We start from the raw sequence: 26,066 nt of genomic DNA on the forward strand, positions 1-26,066 counted from the left end.
AGGAACGAGTACTTGACAGGCACAGAGGATGCACGACTTTTGCTTTACATTCCCCTATGGAGCCCTGGTTGCAATTGGAGGACTGGTGGGATTCATGAGAAAGGGAACTGTCACTTCCTTGGTTGGAGGCCTTGGAGCGGGCCTCTTCCTCCTCCTCGCTGCCCAAATGAGTTTCAATGCCTTTAACCAGTGTCACAATTCCTCTCTCGCCCTTTTCATAGTAACCACACAGTTAGTAAGCTTTGTGGTAACACTACCAACTAAACCAACATTGTGGATAGTCCCATCAAGGACTTTGCCATGGATTCTAATGAAATGACACAACTTTTGGTCTCTATGCTAGAAGGCAGTGCTTGCACCATACTCAAGTACTGACATAGACCTCCATCCCCATCACGACATAAGTAATACTACTATTTTCAATGAGATTCACAATCCTTTATACAACCACCAATATAGCATTGGCGGGGAGGATGCGACAAGTGTGGCATCATATTACACAAAAAAATGTTTTACCACAACATTTCCACAAACATTTTGTCATGCCGATTGTGTGGGTGCTCTACAATCATTGCATTCCAAGAGGTGATTTATTCATGAGGTATTTATGACAAACAGTTTGCGGTTGTAGTTCTTCTTGTGGTGTTAACCTTTAAACACTTTATAATTCTTTGCAAAATAGAATCAACGAATTCTCACAAACATGGGGTTTGGATTCTGCCTTATTGATTCTTGACAAGATATGAGTTGGAGGTTATGTAAAACAAATGGTGCACAATACCCATTTCATCATTTTCTCACATACATAGCATTTCTAAACCGTGGGAAACCATCATGATATGGCTAGAGGCTTTTGGAATGTGGGACTCATTGCAAGTATAGGTTGATGATTCTTAAAGCCATGTAATATTCCCCTAGGCTAGAGGAAGACCTAAAAGTCAAGACTCGCGTAAGAAAAGGGTTTGAACTAAATAACCATGGCCCTCAAAATTATAACATGAAAGGAGGAACCCTAACGATTGGAAAAGCCATCAGTTGAAGACGTGAGTACATCAATGTAAGTAGGATGAAACTTACATGGGAATTAGGAGGTATGCCAAATTTTGCAAATATAATGTGTTATATATATTTAGAATGATATTAATTGTTTATATACGTTCTTCTAAATATTATATGTAATTAAAGCATTACAAATTCTCATCTTTTATAAATGTGAAATCATTTATATGATTGTAGATTATTGATATATACACACACACTCACAATTGAGAATTATAATATGAATCATCACAATCATAATGTTGTTGTTAGTGACAGGCATGAGTTAAATTACTAATACTCTAATTGACATTCTTATTTGATTTAAGATTATATTTAATTTGATAATGTTTACAAAATATATAGAGATTCATTATGTGAATATATAAGTTTTCAATCAAACATTTATCTATATTATTCTTATTTTATTTATATAAGAGGTATGTACCTTTATCTTTTCCTTCGAGAATGTTATTGCAGGAAAAAGAGGGAGATTGAGAGGGAGATTGATAGTTCAGGCAACCTTGAAAGAGAGGGAGCAAATAGATGAAATGATTCAGTCAACCTTCGATAATCTTGATCATATTGATTAAGAGGGAGTAAATCATGTTGTGATGATTCTCCATGATCAATAAATTCTAGCAGACAAGAGGACAATGATTCATGAATATTCCTCCTATGTGATTTTAATGGGCCTACCCCTTGTGTACATCATGAGGAAGTAACGATTTCCAAATGATGTCACTTGTATAAGCAGAAATTATTGTAAGGTGACGATCTTACAATAGGTTGTATTATGAGATCAAATAAATTGAGTAAATGGTGGATGCTATGCATCTCAACATTCTGGGAGACCATTACTTGGAGTATTTGGCGAATATCTTTGATATTTTGGGAGGCCAATACTCTTGATATCAAACCTTATTTTGAGTAATTGGTGAATATCTCATGATATTCTAGGAGACTAATACTTGTGATGTCAAATGTGATATCACACCTTACTTGAGTACTTGGAGAATATCAGATGTCGATATTCTAGGAGGCCAATACTCTTGATATCAGATGTGATATCAAAACCTTTTGAGTACTTGGTGGATATCTTTGATATTTTGGGAGGCCAATACTCGTAATATCAACTGTGATATCAAAATGATAGATATCATCTGATCAAAGATATATTTTTTTCCATACCTAATATTACCAATGGTGTAATACATGTCCTATGTTTATCCTCCCTAGCTACGAGGGAGTGTTGATGTTTTGTAGCTTCACTCGGATAAATTGTAACATATATATATATATATATATATATATATATATATATATATATATATATATATATATATATATATATATATAAGAGGTAATATATAATTAACTAATTATAAGATTGTAATTATGTTAACGAACATACATGTCCCTTCATGGGAATGTCTATTCTTTACTCACTTTCTTATATATATAAGAGTTTGTTGACATTTGGAAAACACATACCAAATATCATGGTAGTGTTAATACATTTGCAGTACATCCTATTAAAATCGACAAAGGCCCATCATATTTCCACATATTGACCATTTCATATTTCCATACACATGCCTCTTCGCATGACGTATGCCGCTTGTCTTTTTACATAATATTAATTAACTTAAATATAATCACAAATATCTCTTTCAGCTGAAGATAACCATAATATAATCTTCAACACTCCCTCTTAGCAAGAGAGGGAGAGATGTTTAGCCAGGCATGCATACATAGCTGCAACCAAAGATGATAAATTCACATAACACATGTTATCTCAGCATAACATAATCCACCATAGTTACTTCATAATCATATAGAATGGAGTCACACACATGACTTTCACCATACCTACTCGTAGAGGGTAGGATGAAGACTTTTACCTCAAAACTTCTCCCAAAGAAGGATACATTTCCACCATGCCTAATCGCAGGGGGTGGTCAAACATAACTACTCAAAAAGTGTGGAACGAGCGCTTTTACCTTAAACTTTTCATAGAGAAGAATGCATTTCCACCATGCCTACTCGTAGAGGGTGGTCCACCATACCTAATTGTATAGGGTGGAACTAGGGCTTTCAACTAGAACTTCTCCCAGAGAAGAATGCATTAATAAGTGAGATTTTCTCTTAACAGAGACTCCCTCTCAGCATGGACAACTTTTAATCACCACAATAAGATAGTTGACTTTGCATAAACTTGCAAAGGGTTGGACATTTCCCTCTGTTACGTAACCTCCCTCTGAAGTGAATAGTCTCTTTTTTTTTTTAAGAGGGGTAAACGCTTTGACCTGGAGCTATGAACCAGTGAGGTCACAAACGGGGGACCTCATCCCCATTAGATTTGAACAATGATGGCAATGATAACAACTCAACAACTTAACCATCACAACATGCCACTATTGGCATAAGTGAATAGTCTCTCACTCTAAATATGTTCTTTCTTTTTTTAGTAGTGTGCCACCAATTTAGTATCAAAATTGCAAACAACATTGCATAATCTCTCGTCATCCCATTGCATCCTACAATCAAGAGAGATTCATAAGATCCATTTATTTTAAAAATATACTCTATTTCCAGCTATATACAAGCATCATAGAATACTTATCTCTTTGAAGTCTGATCTCAACACACATACACAATATTTGAATAACTGCAAACCAATATTAATATGATAATCATAGACCTTAATGAATAAAGATGTCACCATAATAATCAACATCATCCAATAACTTGCTAGTCAAATTATAGGCTTTTGCACAATGTCAAGTCAACATACACCTAATACAAAATATATGATTCTGAAAAATAAAATCAATGAACACAAGTAACAAAGTAGGATCTCAGAGTTTACCTCAATAGTAAGGAATTATATCTCAAAAACCCATTAAACTCAACATATATATGAGATAAAGTTGTCACACATCCTCAGAATTTCATCAAAACAAAGATAATTTATATCAATCAAATCTCCAAGTGTATAGCCTTGAAGTCATTTTAGTAACCTAGTTAGAAGTTGCAAGTTCTTGCATAATATCAAGTGAGAACATATGATAAGCATATATAAATAAATCAAAAAACCAATAAAACATTCTCAATAGATACCCCTAAATGAAAAACTATAAAGAGAAGAAACAAAAGAAAACTTTCCTGATGTCGATGACCACCCATCGATACAAGAAACTATAGTCGATCAACTGATGGATACTGTTATACCTCATTCGCTGCTTCGATCTCAGCCTCCAGTGTTTCAGAATGGTCTCTCATGAAGTAGACATTGGTGTGGTAACATTGTTCATTAAGCCAGCATCAAGGATACCTTCCGTTCTTACTAGACGCAAAACCTTCCAATTCTCAATGAAAGTAGGATCTTATTGTCAATAAACCAACTCCCAAAAGCCTTGATTGCCTGCAACCTAGCAGAGAAAAATTTGCTATAGGATTACTCGTCTCACCTTTTAATGTTGGAGCTGGGTATTGAATCCCTTGATCTGATAGTCGCTTTGTGCCCAACATTGGGCGAAATTCTGATATCCAGTGGATGCTCTGTGACTGCCTCCGAACTTGCCAATCTCCTTCAGCGCTACCATTATGAGTTTGTAATGTCCTGACAAGTAATGTAATTAGAACTACAACCTCCAAATGCAACTCTTTTCTTGTTTCAAAAGTTACGATTTGCTGATCGCTAGATTGAAATAACAATACACGTGCTATCAAAGCATTCAAGAATACTAGATGGGATTGCTTCAAACTTGCAATGCATATAAATACTAGACAACTCGAATGAAAAAAGGTGACTAACACAAATTAGGTGTTAAATAGATGCCCAAGCTAGAAGCCTCTGCTATTGATCGTTGGCTTTGTGATACATTCGATGTTGTGAGTGCTATTGGAGAACACTATCCATGCTTCAATACTATCATTAGAGTTTGTTAGGAAACAACAATGAAATTGCTTTAGGAGAACACTTCAAACTCCCCAATAAATACTAGTGGTTTAGGTATCTTCGTATATGGGCTTTGTTATAGTTCATTCAACCCACCTTCAAATATTAAGCAGTCCATATTATGGAAGCACAATTCATGCATACATGCTAAATGAGACCCATGGCTCTAGCCAAAATCTATGGATGAAGCAAGATTGTTCAAGTTGTTGAATGTTTTTCAAGATCAGCTTTTCACGACAATCTTCAAAGAATTTCCATTTAGTATCCATGACAATATGCACACAACTGAACAATATTGGAAGCTCCTTCTTAGACTCCAATAGTTGCTCTTAATCTTCAACACCACAATGAGAAACAAAACAACTTGATCACCAAACAGTAATAAATCAATGCCCTTTAGAAGGAAGCCATGGCAATATTTAGGATCTTTCATAGCAAATATCAACCATGGATCTTCAATTTACTTCTCCCATTCAATAGGAGATACAAGGTGCGAGTATTTAAAGCCCAAACATATGATAGCTCCTAACAAACCAAAATAGAAATTGAAAATCCCCTTGCCCAAACAATAAAGTCCAAGCCCAATTAAAATTCACGAAAACTCTTCCCTCAAAGTCAGAACTCAATATATATTGAAATATTTCAACACCAAAATAGTTGAGATGGAAAATTTAGAGATTCAATCTTTGCCCAACTGACGTTCTTTCCAACTTAGAAGAATTGTAGCATCTTCAGTAGTTTGAACACACTCTTACTAAGAGTGCCTTTTGCGATGTACAACAGTGTCAAAGCATAGAAATAATTTCATCAAACTTTCATGACAACATTTTAATATCCGGAACTCAAACTAGACACGAAAGAATACATTGTACTGAAAATAATTAATCCCATGCCTTATAAAATAGTAGCCACAATCAAAATTTATTCATCATCAAATTTGGTATGCTAGGGCAAAAAATATTAAAGGCCTCCTTTATAAATTTAGGCACCTACTAATGTTTTATAAGCTCACAATAAACAAACGAATCTAGAGGATTTTCTAGGCTTTTGACGATCACATATAAATCTGTGGGCAATTGAACACCCTCTGTTATGTCTTTGATTAATTGTCTTCCAATGTCAAACAATCCAACACCTCTGACAAATTCTTCAGCCCATCTATAGCGACGCCTTCTCAAAATCTCTTATAGCCTTGAACCGATATTGTGGACAATTAGGTACTCTATACATAAATTGCATTTTCCATACATTGAACTAGATTCAATCAGTTACATAATTAGATATCTTACCATTGACAAATAACATGTTTTCCACTCTCTATAGGTTGTAATCAATGTTCAGGTGATGCCATCGCGGCAGATTAGGGATGTTACTTTGTGAGGGCGGCCTAGCAAAGAAATCCGTTGGGTGGAACACTCTGCACTCAGTTTGTTTGAAGATACAACCTAACCTGTGTCGGAGGTTGGAGTAAGCTGACGAAAGGAAAGTCCCCAGCCCGCAAGGAAGCAGGTTCATGCACCAGCTTACTAAACCTTTTATGAATGCTTCAAATGGAGTCAACTTCACAATCTACCAAAATCCAATACACAATTGCAAGGCAAGTAATGCCTTACTCAATATAGACTCTATTTCTGCCATAGCACTTCACACTCTACCACGTGCTCTCTACCAATAAATCACAACAATGACAATCCTCAAAACTAGCGACATGACAACTTTATCTTGGCGGTTACAAAAATGCAAGATGGACTGCGAATAGTCTTCATAAAACAGTTGAGCTATTTCCCATAGTGGCCACTATCAATAGATTGGAGTCTCCACTTTCAAACACCAACACGATAGAGAACATCCTCCTCTTTGAAGGTTGTGATCATCGCATAAAATACAGAGGACATTTGCTCAAGATACTGTAATCTCTCCACCGTGCGATTTCTTCCAGCAAAACTTCAACTGTTTGAGGAATGCAAAGACCCACACAGTTGCATAATGAGTCATTAATAAATTTGAAATCCAGACACACCCACATAGATGAATCCATTGATAATAATAGCCATAGAATATATGAGCACAAAGTCGAACAAACAACCTTCTTAGAATGGATGAAGAGATCTAAAGATGACTATTGATGAGTGCTATAGATGCCTTAGACAAATCTGACAACAACAATGTTCAGATGATATGAATAGTGTTAAGTGACACTTGATAAGACGTTCAAAAGACTCCTGTAGAAATAAATTCTCTTCGTAAAAAGGCATACATTTTACAACTTTTTCCATTACATGATTTCACTTCCAATCAACATAGAGGCCACATAGATGGAAGGAAGAACAATCCACTGGCAAGACATACTGAATGACGTCCTAAGCATGCACTCAACCTTGAGTAATTTTGAGCAACTCTGATAAACCAAATAACTCTACACTCACTGATGCTTACACTCCAAACGTCAAAAGAAAGGATGGTGACGGTTATAAAGATGAAATGATACAAAATATCAAATACAAAGACCACTTCAAGAAGTTACAATTTTCAAAGATCTACTGACTACGTTTTGAAGGGAACACAAACAACAAAGAAAGTTTGACTGCATTGAGAGGGGTTACAATTGTGAGATCAAAACCGAGAACATTGAAAGGATAGCACTTATGATGCAAAACACACACAGTACTGTATATTTTGCTAGGATCATTCACATATCTATTTAAGACTCAATTGGTTCACATCAAGATCGATACTCAATTGATGGCTATACTAGCAAGGACATATTGATGTAAGATCTAAGCCACTAAAAATGTCAAAGATTGCACAACTAGGCACGACAATTATTTTTCGTAGGGAACTTGGGGTGACATACATCCTAGAATGTAAAGGATTAAAGTCAAGTAATAAATATTTAACCCCAACTATTGGAGCTTTAATCTATTAAAATCCCTTCATTCTTGGTGCTCACTTCCTCTTGCTGCAAATTAACCTTCGTGTTTGATAAGCCTCTTGGAGAAAGAATAGGAGACTCCATTGGTTATTGGAAGTTTTAAAATAGATATTTATGGACAGCTAATATTGGAAGGGATCAAAGAATGATTTTCTAATAGCTTTACTCTTTTTCCACTTAGGTCGCAAACTTTTGAAACTTGTTTAACACTTTTGATTTGTTATTAAGAAAATAAACCCAATCACACAGAAAAATTACTTCGATTAAAGTAAAATAGAATGTCATGATATAAAATTTTGTTCTACGCTGAACTGAATTGAAGATGAGAAATATCAAAATGTCCTTCACACAAAAATTACCATCTGATTATAACCTCAAGCTGCATATGAATAATACTTGACTTTTCATTGTCTTCATGGAGAGTGAAAGGACTGCCAGCTATCAAGAAGCATAAAGAATAGACAGCCACTGTAAGAAACTCCACTTCATCCATTGCTAAAGAGTAGCTAAATAGACAATCACCACTAGGAATATTAGATACTATTTAACCAGCAACATCATAAACCAAGAAGGTAAAATGAATCATCTTCAATAGGAGATAAGAAGAATCTTAATCCTACACTCATTTAGCTATAAAACATCAACACTCCCTCTTAGCTAGTGAGGAATCTTTTCAAATTCTCATGTCATGGAGTCTTTCATCATGACACTCACAATTGCTGCACCCAAAAACTTTATCACAAAATCTCTCAACATGATAGCATTATGGAATCACTCAACATGATGTTCATCATGGCTACTCCTATGTGTGAAATAATTATAAATACAAGCTCTCATCAGATATTCACTCAATGTGATGTTGTGATGGAGTTTCTCAACATGACATCCTTTATGGCTACTCATGTGAGTGGAAAGAGCATTACCTCTATCTCAGAGGAAAACAAGGGCTTTCACCTCAAATTTCTCTATCTTAGAGAAAAATGCACTACAAGGGCTGTCACCTCACATTTCTCTCTCAAAGAAATATGTATTACACAAGATTTCACCTCACATGTCTCTCTCACAAAGAAACATGCATTACAAGGGCTTTCACCTCATATTTCTCTCATAGAGAAATATGCGTTTTAGCATTTAATAAGAACAATTAATTGTTGAGACTCTATCTCAGTAGAGATTCCTTCTCAGCAAGGGGTTTTCACAACTTTGATTATCACAATAAGTTATAGTTGGCTCCAATGTTTGACCAAACAATGAACTTTTGAGGTCATACTTCTTGAGTTTTTTGATCCTTTGCAAATGACTTAGCCCTCTTAATATGAATAGGTTCTTATTCTTGGATAGCTGACTTCAATTAAGTCCACCAACTCAGCCCTATGACATCAAGTTGTATCTCCATTCTTTAGCCTACATGACTTCCTCACAGGATGTATCAAGCTCTTTTTCATCATCCGTATGGTCGTTGATCCATCCTGGAAGCATTTTAATGAGATAACTAATAGTTCATAAAATCAACAACAATGGACTTGTGTTTCGACATCAATATCTACTAAGGAAAATTGGGATGGCTTCTGTGTTGTGATTGGCCCACAAAAAAAATTCAAGACTGAGAGGATCAAAGAAAAAAATACTATTTCAAAAAGAAACAAATTTCCAACCCTTAGAATCCCCTTAAATAGTCCTCCACATTCTTACAACACAACTGGCAAGAATTCCTAGGACAAGCTTCCATCTAGAAAGCTTCTTTGTCATTTGGGCGCTAGTGCACCTTAACACCACCCATCTTCAAATATGCATCCCATTTATTGTGTCTCTTGATCACATTGTATAGAAGGAATCAGATCTTATTTTTCGACCAGGCAAATGAATCTTGCTTTATACTACAAGGAACAACCTCAAGTCCCAACCACTTCAAATCCTTATTTCTTCTTAGAATTATCCTAGTCAGAAATCATTGTCCCTTCATCACCAATACAATGAAAAGATTGAACCCAATATCCTCATCCTCATACACATGCATCAAAACCTTGAATTAGAGATGATGATAATGTAATGATCCTTCGCCTGTTCAAATATAAAGCGAATAGTCACCCAGTCCACTTTATAAAAATACCATTTCGCTTAGTATACCTTATCACAAGAAGATTGTCAAGAATTGCAATAATTTGGTACAAATCATTAATCCTTTGCTTCAAGCTTTAAATTTCTTAACCTCATTCTCATTTAATGACTTTGTGGCCCAAAGATAAAAAAATTCTTCTAATTAATTTGAAAATATACGGTGAGGCTTTTGATTTGGTTGCCCATGAGAAGCTCGTCAATATCCTCTACATTTTTTATATTCCTTTTGAGGTCTCCAATATGGAAGACTATTATAACTAAAAGGACAACTAAATACTCTACTAACCTTGACAACTAGCTCAAACTGTTGGTGAATGTGTGATGTGAAAATTCTTTGCATAACCTTTAGAATATTGCACCAATGCTTACGGAGTTGTAGTTGGGCTTGGCGAAGCAAAGCTTGGTTGTTTGGAGTTTGTCCATTGAAGCACTATCCATTGATATCATTGCCCTTATGAGTAGATGGAGTTCATTTTAGTTGTGTTATTTAAAGAAGCATAATGAGATTGCAATATTTGGTGGAGTTCTTGTCAGTATTTCACAATAAGTGATGAACAATTCAAATGTAAGTCCCTTTGTGATACCAACATATGACAATAAAGAACCTAGGAGTCACCTATATGATCTCTTGCAATCATATCAAACACAAGAGTTTGATCAAGAGAGGATAAGGTACTTTGGTATTTTATTTTGTTGATGGAGCGATCGTAAACACACATCAACACCTCCAACTAAATGGTCACAAAGGTCCTTGGTCTTTCTAAGATGTGATTGGAGAGATCTTTTCATCTGTCACGATTAAAAACAACATATACTTCAAAAGGAATGCTTTGCTCTTGTCAAATGTTTCATGGAGATCCATTTAAGCGATACAAATCTCTTTAGCTATTTTGCAAAATGGCATTTGAGGAAGCTGATCATTAGAAATAAAAAGTTTGATAAGCATCCCAACTAGAGATATCAAATTTCCACATTCCATCATAATTATCTTTAGAGATTTTTGGATTTGATTGTGTGTGCTTTTTAGCATCAACTTTTCGGATCACACTCCATGATCCATCATCAAGATGTAAAAAACACAAACAATTGAATCTAGTAATCTCTGAAGATAAGCAACCCAACTTCCCACTTGTGCTCATCAAATTTGTCTTGGTCTGTTCTAGCTGTTGTAGGATGAATTTCTATACCCAAAATGATTTCATCAAGGCATCAATATTCAGATATTGTCATCATGCGCTTGTTCTGACAGTGTTGTAGTTGTCATCGTTGAACTTTGTACCATGTTCTAACATTCTGTTGGTCAAAATGCCTTCATGTACATTGAGGTCAAAGCAAGTCAATCTTGTGAAGGTACAAACAATGAGACAAGATTTAGATTGAAAATTTGATTGTAAAAACAACTGACATAGATTCCAAGGCAGAAAAATAGGGTCAAAACCCTAGCTGTAGGTATAGGGACCCACAAGCACTAGGTCATGGCTGAAAAACATACATAAGCCCTATACAAGTTTCGGAAAATGCCATCCCAACTCCTAGTTGTGCTAAAAATGCCACACAAAATGTCACTGAACAAACCATTGTCACTGCAAAAGTGCAGATCAAATGTGCTCAAACTTGGAAGAAAAGTTGATGCCAAACACAAACCCTCAATCTCTTGAACTGCCTAGAGAGAAATTGCCTCACGTGATGGTTACAGAAGGAAAACACGTCACAAATTTTTCAAAAATAATGCAAAAATACAAGTAGAGATTTATCATGCTGAAAATCATGTGCTTAAATAATATGAAAAAGTATAGATTGCGCAGGCTACACAGAAACGTAACAAAAGATGTGTTCAATTTTTTCGCTTAAAAAAAGGAAAGAAATGATTTTGCAGATAAGAAATGACCAATGAAAATGCAAAAATCCGATGAATAGGAACAACATGACTTGCCAAAAAAAACTTATACGAATTTCACACATTTTTTAGAACATGCAAATTATAAGGTTTTTTGAAATGGCTTTGATACCATGAAAAAACTAATTGCATGATCTTATTACTAAATATACAAGGTATATATGGTAATTTACATGATGGTGTTAGATAAAAAGACCAAACTGTTTAATTGAAGCTAAAAATAGCAACTACATCTTTTAATATGAGAAGTCTAAAGAAATATTAAATGCACTAAATGACTATTAATATTAAAAAAAAAATTACAGATTAAATAATTGAGTGTTTAGTTATTTTTTTACCACAATAAATTTAAATTTCATATTTGCACACCCTGTTTTGATACTACTTGTCAAAAATAAAAATCTAATAAGAAAAAAAACAAAATGTATGCAAAATGCATGATATTAGAAGCATGGTAAACTCAAAACACAAATCCATGTTTTGATACTACTTGTTAAACATATGTATCTAATAAGAAAAAATCCAAAATATATCCAAAATGCACAATATAAGAGGTGTGCTAAGCATTTACATTCCCTAATTTTTTATATAAATAGAAAATAGAAACACTCCTCCAGATGAATACCTCATATTTCGGAGAGAGACAAGTCGTTGTTCCAAATGATGTGGTATTATTTTAGATATAGACATGTACTTTGAGACTTGGGACTTAGTTACAAGATGCATACCCTGCTGGTCTGCTCCAAGTCGAAATGCACTCAAGTACAAGTCACAAGTTTTGGTTTCTTTTTTTTGAGAAAAATCTAAAATGGCCCTTTAGAGTACATAAAACGATATGAGCCCCTTGACCTTGTTGGGGGCACTGTCCCTTGACCCTCATTTAATTTTTGAACCACACTACAATTTTGAGTTTGCACAATGAGTATTTGATAATGTTACTGTGTCCTTAAGGTTTATTCAATTGGCATTTAATATTTTTCTTTGGCATCTGCCATTGATCAATGATGAAGCATCGTACTATGAAATGGTTTAGTTTTACAATTATCTATGTTTTTAAAAATATTTTGTATACATATCTGGGATGTCCAATTTGCCCCTATGGGCCCCTAGGCCAGTCACTGTATGAACTGGTTCGTGATTCTGGTCTGGTCTGTGAGGGTCTAGACAGAGTCTTGCCCACAGGGTGTTGATTCAAACTAGACAACGCCCAGTTTGGACCAAGACAGACCAAGCCAGAAAACATTGAACCACCAACGAATTTGGTATTGCAGATGGTCAAAGTCAGCGACCAATTTGATTTTAGTCTTTTGCAAATTTAATTATTTTGTGATATCCACTATTAGGGTTCAAAGAATTTTAAAAAACTTCCCGGTGCCCCTTGACACCATCTTGGGGGCACTACCCTCAAACCCCTGTTAAAAATCTTGGGGGAAGGTGAGCTAATAAAAGTGGGAAAAATAAACCTTTGAACCTGATTAGGCTCCATATAACAATATCCACAACCTTAAAAACTGGATTCTAAAGGTTTATGCTGGCTTCCAATTCTCAGCTTTCACTTGATGAATTTGAAGGTTTTGGCACCATTAATGTTATTGGTGCAGCTGATCCCATTGGCCTTACTTCTGTTTGTGAGTAAACTGTTGCCAATCTAGAAGGATAAAAGATGATGATGATGACAACGATGACGACAAATAATATTAATAAAGTTTTAATCCATAGTTGAACTTGAAATAATGATACTTGAATTATGATTTATCACTTGACATTTTTATGTTTTGAATCTTTGATCTTGAACTTGAGATATGTCAATATGATGCATGATCATGATTCATGATGCTATGGTTAGAAATTTAATGATGTTTAAATGTTTTTATGGTACTACGTGGCATTCTATTGCTAACTCATGCTTCTAGGCTTCATAAATATGTGTGTGTGTGTGTGTGTGTGTGTGTGTGTGTGTGTGTGTGTATAAACACCAAACAAACCAAACCTCTTTTCAAAATTTTGCCATTTCGGCAAACTGGTTCTTCAAACCTGAACCTGAACTTAAACCGGCATCCTAGATATATATACTCTGACACAGACACACACGTGCTAGGTTCTTTTACCCTTCCCGTACTTGAATTGGCAACATAGACTTGAGAAATATAATGTAGAAGTTTATCTTAAAAGTGAGGCAAGGGACTGCTGGGACATCTTTATGGGAGCTATCAAGTTCAGCTGGAAGAAGTTGAAGGAGTGGAGTTAGAAGATAAAGAACATCAATTAGAGGAAAATAAAATTGAGAAACAGAGAAAATACCTTCAAGCTGTAGATATAGAAGCAAACCTCTTTGTATCTTTTAACATAAGATATTTTACAGTGATTACTTAAGGAAAATTTTATTTGAACTTCAGTGTATTCCATTTTTATTTATTTTGCTTGTTAGGGCAATTGGTATGCTATATGTCTCATTTTGTGCATTTATTTTATTCCTCAGTACTAATGCTTATACGAGGCATATGATATCTTAATGTATCTGGAAACTGTGGTATTTTGGTATTTCCAGCAAATATGGAGTCAGCTCAAACAGGACAAACAAATGCTGTTGAGATGCAGGAGAGGAATTATCGGAGGGTAAACTTTTTATATTCTATTAGTTGTCAGTTTTAAATATTTTTTGAGATTCCAAAGCTTTGCATTCCTTTATGAAACATGGCTTGATACTTTTTAGAAATGGTTCTTTGTGCATGTTGATGCTCAAGTGTGCTTATTGTAGATAAAATGACAATTTTTTGTTTTACCTGTATTGATCCCATGTCTCAGTTTGCATCCTGATGCTATAGCATTGGCATTCATTAGTCATACATACAAACAGATGTTTTGACAACCCTTAAATGATTGTAATTATATTTATCACTGTTTGAATTACCCTGATCAATCATGAGCTTACCAGAAGAAATCTATTATCATGAAAAAGACTGATTTTTTTTTTTCTCTTGCAGCTGCAAGTTCTTAAGGAAATGTATCTACCGGAATTACAACAGTTTTACCAAAAGCTTCGTATGAGATTGCAGCAGGTGTGTTTATGTAGCTCCCTAATTGTTTCCTTGTTCTATCATCTAATTTTTTCAAATTGAATGGCAGAAACAACTCTTGTACAACCATGTAAGATGCACAAAGTGTCAAGTGATTTAGCTAACAACATACAAAATGCCCACAATAGTGAATTTCCCAACATGGTGACTAGTTTCTAACGTATATTTCGGCCATCAGGACACTCCTGTAGCATCTAATAAAGACATATTTATGGTTATAATAGATACATATTCCATTAAGAATGCATGATTTCTCACAAACTGTTTTGTTGGCAGCCTATCCCACCTGAACAATCAGGTAGGTATCAGCTCTACAATGATATAATGACCCATATCCTTCAAACTTTTCAAAATCCAAGGGGCAGTTTTTCAACAATGAAAGAAGAAAAGGTGGACGCTATAGAGATGCAAATTAAAAATATTCTAAGCCTATGTAGGTTAAAAAGACCTGCATTGCAACATGATGGACAACAAAAAGTTCTACCTCAGGCTGGAGGTCAGGTGCAATCTATTCAGCAGTCACAACTTCAAATACCTCAGATTCAGAAAGAAAGGTATGTTCCAATGCAATCAAACACTGTGCTACCCATCCAGCATAGTTCCACACAAATGTTGCTTCAGTCTGGCCTTCAAAGATCACAACAGAATATCCAAACTGCAATGCAATCTGTGGGCAATCTAAATTCAACACAGGGTACTGGAGAAGGTATCTTTCAGCAGAGTCCAGTTAGCTCCCTTCAGCATAATAATAATAGTTATGCCCTTCAGCACAACAATTCTGTGATTCAGCAGAATAGCAGCAACTCCTTTCAGCAGAGTGGGATCAGGACACTAGAAAACAATATAATTCCTGTACAATCAAATGTCAATGCTTCACATCACCAGCAAGCAATAAAACAGCGAGAGATGTTAAAAGAACAGAGGAGTTTTATGCTAGCACAACAGAAGCATCAACATCGGCAGCCATTGCATCAAAGTCAACAGTTTCTGCAACAACATCAGTTACAGCAGAAGCAGCAACAAGGTGTTCAGCTGCAGGCTCAGTTCCATGCACAACAAATGCCTCAACTTCAACAAATTAACAATATGGGAAATGATGTAAAGCCCAATCACGCTGCCACTGTTAATCAAACATTAGTGCAGCAAAAAAATTCATTAGCTCAGCATCCAGTTTGTGAACAGAAGCAGCAGCAGCAGTTTAAGACAGGGACGCCATTTTCTGTGTCTTCATCACCACTCCTCTCAACTGCTTCTCCTCAAGCCTCCCAGCAATCCTCTCCACAAATAGGTCAGCAAAATTCAGTGGCATCATCAGTTCAAGTTCAGTTTCCTAAAGTTGGAACTCCTTTGCAACAGATGACTTCAGAAGATGCTGAAAAGCAGTCCTCAGCACTTTCTTCAATTTCAAATGTTGGATGTGGTCAGGGAGTTCAGCAGACAGCTGCTGCAGTTGTGATTGGTGCACCAGAAATTTCTGCTTCACCTTTATTAGATGGTTTTTCGCCTACCCATTCTGACAATATTGTCAATCAGGAACAAAATGTTTCAGCTACACTTCTTGGGGAAGACAAGTCAAGAACGAAGGAATCCCCTTTTGAGCGCTTGATAAATGCGGTCTGTAATACTTAACTTCACCTTAGTGTTGGAAAGGAGAGAGGTTGTCCCTGTCTAGCCGCTTATTGAAATTAATCACGAGGGACAACTTAGATGTCAGTCTGTTTATTGTTACTAGTTAGGAAGCAACGATTATGGTAATAGCTGGGCATAAGCAATTTTTATTTTCAGGGGATTTTGTCCCAAAAAAGTAGAAATGCATATACATCAGTCACATTCCTTGACTCTTCTGTTGGGTTTATCATTATGCACCTTGGTCATGAAAAGAGTTAAACAATGATCAAACTGGTAAGAACTACCGAAGCTTGGACACAGCAACTTAATAACTAAACATCATGCCAACTTGAGCTTGACATTGACAGATTCATAATTGTAAAATGGTACACATAGGTAAGCACATCAATTTTATACTTTCATTATTCTTAGCCTTTAGCAGTTCTAGGGGGTATGCCTTGTCCATGTTAGCATCTCTTAGTAAGGGTTAAGGAGACTAATAGCTTCCCATTAAGTATTCATAAAGTTTTTTTGAGTTGAATATAAACAAATTAGTTAAGAAAGCATAGTTTTGGTGATACTTCGATAAACTAATGATAACAGATTTCCACAATCTATATAGCTCTCTGTTTTGTGCTTTTGGATTTGATTGGGTAAGAGTTTTTTAGACATTAGAACTCCTTGAGCTATCTCTCATCTTGATGATGGATCATGTAGTGAGACCCAAAATGTTGATGTTAAAAAAATCTTACAATCAAATCTGGAAGCACACAATATATAGCTACAATAGACTGTCAATAAATTAAAATTGACATGGAACTGCTATATTAAACTCATAATGGTAGTTATACTTTTAGCTTGTTGGACAGTTTATGATTATGGTCTGAACATGTCCATTGAATTAAAACCTGAAGGAGCTCAAAATAACTTATTTACATTTTAGTCTGAGTGGCAAACATCACTATCATTTTTCAGCATAGATTTACGATTTTGGATTATGCCATCTCCAATCTCACTGTATAGATATCTAGGGTTAGCTAATGCAGTTTCCAAGATACCATAGATTTAAACAGCTATAAGGGACCATCCTGCAATTGTTATGGTTGCAAAGGCCATTTTCAGGGTTCTCTATTATTGAGAACAGACAATCAATAATTACCTTTGTGTTGAAATAGTTTTATCTTTGAGGTTGGAATGTTAGTGGACAATTGAATTTGTTAAATATTAACTAACTTGCTGATTTTGTATGGATCCTGGTTTGGGTTTGTGGATCCAACAATTATTATTATTTTGTTTGGGTTTGCTCATACAAAGCATGAATGCACACACACACATATCCTAAAAGAAGGAATTTTCAGCGTGAAATGTATTTTTAACTATAATAATATCAAGTTCAACCACTAGTTCCATATTAATATGATATAATAATAACATCAAGTTCAACAACTAGTTTTCAGCATTAAATGCATTTTCTAAATCATTAATTTTATCATCATCATTGGCATTAGATGATTGAGGAATTTCTTCGGGGGTTAAGTTCACATACACACAAGCAAAAGCAGGAAATGTGATTTGAATACCGTAGACAATCATACAAACAACGAAATTGCCATAGACTTGAATGCCATTTCAAACATAAATGATGAAATAAACATATATTAATTGTTCAAGCTTCAAGTTCAATATTTAAATAATAATATAAGTTTAACATTTAGTTTCCAGTGTCCAATGGATATTCTAATTTTTTTTTTATATTAAAGATAGTGTACAAAGACTGGTACATCATAAGGAGCTACTGTCCCAGTCCAAGATCAAACTTTATCACCAAGCATCTAGAGATATGAAAAATATAAAAATGAAATTGAACATTTACAAAATAGACACAGACAAGGGGTCATAATCAGTTCCATGACCCGATAATATTAGTACTACATTCAGTCTTATCACTTTCAAAGACACTCCCCCAGTGGTTCAATCTTAGAATTCATTGTAGTATCCCAGCTGACCTCTTGCTTCATTTTTACTTCCCTATCAATGGTTTCCATGCCCGTCATGAAATATGGGTCAATGACTTTGACTCAAAAAACTACATAGTTGAATCTTGATAGCAATATTACAATTTGACTTGCAGCGGAAAATATCTTCAACTTATCCTTTTACAATCTTAATCACATAACCCTGTGTTTGAGGAAATTTGTACCAGTGAATTTGTCTGTTTTCAAGTCACGCACGACACTATATTACCAGCTTCAATAGGTGCACAACAGTCTGGCCTAGTTTGAAAATTAGTTTCCTATTACCAGCTTGATTCACAATGCAGAAGGTGCAATTATAATTCCATTTTCCTTTCACATTGGCTCTGTTTATTTATGTTATGGTTTTTAAGAATCAAGCATCCTTACCCCAGACAGTCGCAAAATGTTTTTTGGAGGGGATTATCAAATACGAGTCATTGTTATTCAAAATTTTATCAATTGAATTTGCATTGAGATGTACCTACGATTGCTATCTATCTAAATTCCAGTTTGCTTCTCCCAATTTTCAGATAACTAAGGTGTCACATAAGGCCCTGGCTTCTGCTGTGAATGACATAGGCTCAGTAGTAAGCTTGATGGATACGATGGCTGGATCTGCACCAGGAAATGGCTCCAGAGCTTCTGTAGGGGAGAATCTGGCTGCTATAACAAAGTCTTGTTTACAAGAAAGAAACTTAATGTCCCAGGATGGCATTGCTGCAACAAAGAAACTGAAGCGCCATATGAATTCCATTCCCCTAAGTACTGTATCTTCAGATGGAGCTGTAACCAGCAGTATCCAACAGCACTATAACGAAGAGCCGCTAGAGATAAATTCAACTGCATCTTCCAGAACCAAGAGGCCAAGATTGGAGGTATGGCATATCCTGACGCATATAGATGTCATTTTCTTCACTTGTCTGTTCATATTTGGAAATGGATGTTAATTTTGTGTCAGGTCTATCTTCCAACATGCCTTTTCTTGCCCTTAAACTCCATTGTGAATTTTAGAAAACTATTACATATATTCAGCTTATGTGTGCCTTTAATGGAAAACAGTGTTATTGATAAAAATATTTTGTAGTTTCAGATTTGTCCATCTTCCATTGTTTGGTCACAGTGCCTTTTGAATTTTAGAAATGAACAGATAAAAGCATCTCAAGGGTGCAGCTTACAAGGCATATTCAGAATGAGAATACTAATATAAGGACAGTGGAATTACATTTCCTGCCTCAAAACCCATCCTCTAGTTTGCAAATCTGTTTTACCTTATTTTCCTAACCCCTTGATCCTTAGTTCCCTGTTTCACTTACGTTCTTAGGTTGAGTTACTGATATTGGTACTAATAAAAGTTTGGGTTCGTGGGTTTGGTAAAGAGTTTTTTTCCGGGGGATTCTCTTCATCATTTGAAAGCATATAAAATTCACAAATATATACATAATTGCAGCAGTAATTAAGTGAAGAATACCACAAAGTGTCATATAATAGACCAAACACCATAAAAATTTAGAACACAACATTGTCAATCAGTCAAAGTCAGAAGTCAGAAGTCATCGCTAATCAGTCATCACTGATTAGGAACCAGTGTCGGTTGGGTTCTCAAAAACATCATTATCAGCATACATATTAGATGATGTAGGTACTGGTATATTAGAATAATAAACAACGTTATGAACAATAAATATTTAGAAAATAGAATAAGGATTCAAACATGCATTCCAAGTCGTAATCAACATCAAATTGTACTCTGATTGAACAAAGGAATTGTATAAGGAGGTAAAAGAAAACTAAAGTTCTCTCATCAACTCCTTGTTGCATACACAAGATGTGTGTGATCTTGTTTCAATAGATCGTGATTTTGAGATGATATATTGGTCACCCTTTCAACCTGATACATGATTTTGCATTCAACTGGCTCTCCTTTCTTTGGCTTGGGGATGGTTTGATTTATAGATTGGGATGATAATCAATCAAGAATTGACTCTGATTCAAGAGATCAATGGTTAAGGATTAATAAGATAAGAAGCTTGAAAAAATGGAAATCCTCCAAGTGGCACAATTTAAAAAGATTTAGATGGTCTAGATTGTTTTAGTTTGAACAGAGGGTGGAAAATAAAAGTTCCAACTTGTGAAAATGATCATCGGAATGTGTGATCGTAGCATGTGATTGATCTGACATTTGTGAGGATCATATGTCAATATGTGATTTCACAAGTAAGAGAGATCTCTCACGTATAAGATGTGGATATGTGGGATCTCATCCTGTTTCAACATATAAAACTGCCTCAGCTTCCTATCAGAAAGTAAGAATGGCTTCTTTATCTGTTTACCATTAGCATAGTTTGGTATTAGATTGGGCAGTAAGACGTATCGTCATATTTATGGAAATTAGTTTGGAGTTGTAAAGGTTGAACTTGAACCCCGTAGACAGGGTTAAATAGTGTTTCGATACTTAATTCAAACATGAATTTAAGGTTCCAGAATCTGCCTCTTGTTTATTCTTCTATGCTGATAAAGATTCTTGAGAAGCTTCAGAACATATAAAAGCTCAATGCAATAAAAGCCATATATGATCAAACAAGAAATGGGGGAGAAATTCCAGAACACTATGGAAGAACAACAATATGACAGCATTCTTGTTTTCAAGTGTTTCTTCAAGTTTTTAAACTCTAGAAATATTTCAGCACATGAAAAGAACCATCAAGATATTACCTTGAGTGAGCTATTATTCTTTTCAAATTATATAATGAAGTATTTCCTTCAAACAATACTCTTATTCTTGATATATACATGCATTCAGTTGAGAGAACAAATAATCATAAGAATAGCTCATGCCGAGTGGTATTCAAAAGCAACTGTAGTACATGCTAGCTCCTACTGGCTATCGTGAGCTTTCACTGAGCTCCCAATCTTTTCTTTGAAAATGCACAAGTAGATACAAACTAACTTCCCCACTTCTTAGAATCCATTCTCCATATACAATTTCCCCAAATTCCCTTTGATACAATGGATCCAGAATTTGTCATTCTCCAAATGCTACGCATTACAATATGCATTTCAATTTCATTTTTCCAACGTTTGATTGGTTGAGTAACTAATATTCTCTGAAAAGGAAAGGTGGGGACTTGTAAAATACATGTTCTTAAATAATACATCGCTTCCTAATTCTGGAACATTGACTTCATTAGCCAATACCAATGTTGCCATACATCAAAGTTGGTAAGTACTAACATTACATGATTTATGCATCTAGCCTGATTAGTTGATATCTAATATTTGAGTATAATTGAATTATTAATTTAATACATGTGTGGACATGCTTTTCCCCTTAGTGTCATAGTTGTTTTCTTCATCGGTTCTTCTTAAGCTTACCTACTTGTGTGAAAAGCGTTTCTTTTTTCCTTTCACAGCATCCTTTCTTCTATATTTGTTTGATCTCCTTTTGGTATTTTGGCTTAATTGGGAATTAGTATTCAACCCACCTAGAGTTTTTCATGGCTATCAGTATTCCCATCTAGGTCTTATTTTTTCCATGTGACTAGTTCATGGATCTGTCTAGCGCATGGAGGGATATCATTTTCGCCCTTTTTTAAATCATAAATCATAAAATATGATTTTTGTTTTGCCCAATTGGATTTAGTATTTACATAACTGTGAGGTTTTTTTTTAAACTGCGTGATTTTTGATGATTCTTTACAAAACTGTGTTCCTTCCACAAAGTTTTTTCTTGATTTGTTCGTTTTCAGCTTGCATAGTTTTTGTTGAACTTTTATCCATAAAAATCAAAGGTATTTTTTTGTTGTTCAGCAAAGTTGTAGTTTCATCTTTTTTCGCGCCTTCAAATAATGTGAGGGGAGGCTTTGTTATGTAACATCATGTTGGAATGTAGCTAAAGGTAGAGCTTTCTATCTTAAAAATATGTTCTTGATCATGATGAATGACTAGGTATCTCTGTAGAACCATTTAATGAATATCAAAGGTATTCACAATCAATTTGAGGCCATTTCTCACAAAATAGAAAGAGAAGATATTGTTGGTATTTTTTATTGATGTTTTTGTTGTCACTATGGTTATGTTGCTGATGGGACACAAGTCTAGTTTTTGTCTGTTCATATCAGAAGACAATATTCTAGGTAACTTATGCCAGAATGGCACAAATGTGGAATATCCCCCATGTACAGTCTAGGTGAGCATGTTTGCAGTTTGGTCAGGCATAGTCAGTCTGCAAGTCATTTATAAAATGCAGAGGAATCCTCAGTTTGTATATAAGTTATAAAATGTAGAGGAATTGTCAGTTAGCAGATCAGTTATAAAATATAGAGGAATCATCAGTTTGCAGATCAAATGCAGTTATAAAATGTAGACAAATCAGTTATACTGGGTGTACAAGTGAACTTCATTATGGGTGTACAAGTGAACTTCATTAGGTGGTGAAAATTGTTGATATAACTGAAGTTTGATAACAATTTAAGATCTTTTGTTGGTTAGAAGAGCCAGCATTGTTCATGTGAGAAAGGTTGAGATCCATTAGTTGTAAAAGGTTTGAATGCCGTTCTAAGAGTGAGTCTCAAAGTCTTGGGCATTGACTCTTAAAGATTGTGAAGCGGGATGGCTAGGAAAAAGGGTGTGCCAGAAGAGCTTGGGGGACTGCAAAAGTGAAGTGCAAAGGGATTTACATTGCATCGTAATGAACAACTGCTTCTTATGGAAAAGAAAGTGGCAGTAGGAGAGGATCAGCTGGGAAAACGAAGAGGACTGGGTGGAGACGTTAGAACCAACTGAGCGGTAGAAAGACTTGCGATCATTGAACAATTGGCTCGTAGGGAAGAAGCAAATTCATCTGGGAATGTGGGAAAAAGAGGTGGTTTTGTGGGGGAAGGAGAGGAGAGCGGATTCCCGAATCAACAAGTGAGTGATCAAACATGGTGGAGGTACACCCAGTGTTGATAAGGATCTTGGGAGAGGATCCATTTGAGGTGGCAGGTGAAGAGTTCCATGTGAACTCATTTGACAAGTAAAATTAGTTACGATCATGTGAAATGGTAAGATGATTAATCATTGTAATATCATATGAAGTTGGCATGCTAGTTAACCGTTATGATGATATTTTAATGTTATCTTGGAAAGTTGGTTATTCATCATGAATTCATGGAAAGTGAAATGGTGGTTAGCCATTATGATGGTTTATGAATAATAATTGTTATTGTAATTATGGTTATATTGAGGAATATGACATTATCATGGAGAATTTCTTCCCTGTAGGAGCACGTCGAAGGGGAAAAGCATTGTCAAAAAGGAGTTAGGTACGGGGGGCATCACCTACTAATGAGCAAATAGGTGGAAGTCCTAAACCACTATGACCAAGGATAAAATGACTAGACAAGAAAGAAGAACAAAGGATGACCATGAGCTATTCAAATAAAGTTTAAACAAATAAAAAGAAGCATTATAAATAAGTTAAGTAAGAATATTACCTTTATCATGTATTGATTGCTTTGTGCAATTTGTCATACCTTGGTATAAAAATCTCATCTATACTCATACTTGTGCGGGTATGAATTATGTACGTATGTACACACACAGACACAGACACATATATAATGCGTATGCTAAATTATCACTAGTGTATACATATATATATGTATGTATGCATATATGTACCTACATATTGTATTACTTAGGCAAGCATGAATATATGGGAAGTGACATTATTATACCAAGACATGTGATAGACATTTTTGCCTCTCTTGCTTTTATATTCCCTTGTCGGCATGGTAATTAATTTAATTGCTTGATCAACCTTATTGTATTTTGCATCCGCCACCTCATGGCATTGGGCTAATAATTTATATATTTATTCATTTTTGAATTTTCAAAAGAGCATGGCAATCTTGCAACATTTGCATCGTGTCCATCTCGATTCTAACTAAACCACGCGGGAGGCCTTAGCATCTTGGCCGATATAAGTTTATAATGTGTATTTTGATACCTGTGGATCAAACTTTTTTCAAGACGATATTCATTGTTCTCTCTCTATTCTTCTGCAACATTCTGAGCATTGAGAATTATTTGCACTATGATATTGATGCTTATCACATTGAGGTGGTGCGATTGAAGCCATTGCTAGAGCCTAAGCTCATAAGTTTAGGCTATGTATTGTTCATTGACCCAATCAAACTGTTAGTGCCGGATCGTTTTGCTTTCACCAAATGCTTCAGACCTATACCAAGAATCAGGTCATGCATTTGTTTCCTTGTATTTATTATGCCATGTCTTTCGTATTTGATACATCATGATTATCAGTCCTGAATTATTACTTCAATACCTTGTCATTCATATGAGTTGCGTCATGTTTATCAGTCATATTGAATACTTCGATGCTTGTTGGAAGATTCACTGCTGCACATGATTTGTTGAACTAAAATAATATTATGTTGATCTGTTTATGCATTCCAGATATTACCATACTGTATTAATAAAAGATCTAAATAATAGTTCCATACAAGGGCATAGCTGATATGTATCTAAGATGGTATACTCTCTCTGCAACATTAGAATATAATTAAGAGCCTACTATCTTATGATGCCATAGGCCGATAAAGGCATGATATATAGCAAAGGAATAAGAGATCATGAAATCTAGAGATTTGGTGTAAATTTCCTCCTAAGTAATGAGGACCTTTATGGTCGAGCTAAGGGGAGAAAAGAGTGTGAAGAATTCCTGCAATTAAAGAATAAATATAATCAGTATTATCATCTAAACCAAGTATAAAGATAGCTCATTGAAATCCTTGTAAGAACTCTTGTTGTCAAGTCGAGCAATGGTTTGTCACTTTGGCTACTAGTTGCTCAATGACTAGTCAGTGGTGCCCCATGCCTAATTCCAGGGTAGGGAGGTCCTTTCTCGATTGAGATTGTGTGGGGATATTCAAGGGTCTAAGGTTGGGAGGTAAAGCCCTTGAGAATGCTTCTCTCCACTAGATGCCAAGACACGCATAAGATAAAGATAAGTTATGCATTCAGTTATCTACTAATAACATGTATTTTATTTTCTTGAGTTTAAGATATGTTAGATTGATTAATATCGGAAATCAGTCCCTATTAATGTATTTGGAAAATAGTGAAATCAGTTGATTTTCCAAGTGAACATGAAATGTATTTGTATGCATGAGATAGGCATACCTTGTGGTTGTTATATTTGTCTTTCATTTATGTGAATAATGAATACGAACGTATCTTTTAACTATATATTATTGTCGCAGTTAGCAATAGGAAATAAAAGGGATGATACAGTTGTATTTGATGCCCTAAATGGCATTTGTCATTATGATACAATGATATTTGTGCCATAAGTGGTATATGTGGACTAACCCGAGTTTTTGCAGATGCTTCCCTAGGTAGATTCCGGTTTCAGAAT

General features: G+C 35.2%; 1 protein-coding gene across 1 annotated transcript in view; it reads left to right on the plus strand.

Moving 5' to 3' along the window:
• The window catches only part of LOC149531601 (mediator of RNA polymerase II transcription subunit 15a-like), a 49,497-nt gene that overhangs the window by 16,524 nt on the left and 6,907 nt on the right, over positions 1-26,066 (plus strand). The window contains exons 5-8 of the mRNA XM_089810613.1: positions 14,498-14,565; positions 14,934-15,008; positions 15,303-16,640; positions 19,180-19,524. Coding sequence (XP_089666739.1) covers positions 14,498-14,565; positions 14,934-15,008; positions 15,303-16,640; positions 19,180-19,524 — 1,826 coding nt within the window. The remainder of the gene's footprint in view (positions 1-14,497; positions 14,566-14,933; positions 15,009-15,302; positions 16,641-19,179; positions 19,525-26,066) is intronic.

This window comes from Cupressus sempervirens, chromosome 11 (assembly GCF_028749045.1).
Source record: "Cupressus sempervirens isolate cs-2001-9-10 chromosome 11, ASM2874904v1, whole genome shotgun sequence".
Classification (NCBI taxonomy): Eukaryota; Viridiplantae; Streptophyta; class Pinopsida; order Cupressales; family Cupressaceae; genus Cupressus; species Cupressus sempervirens.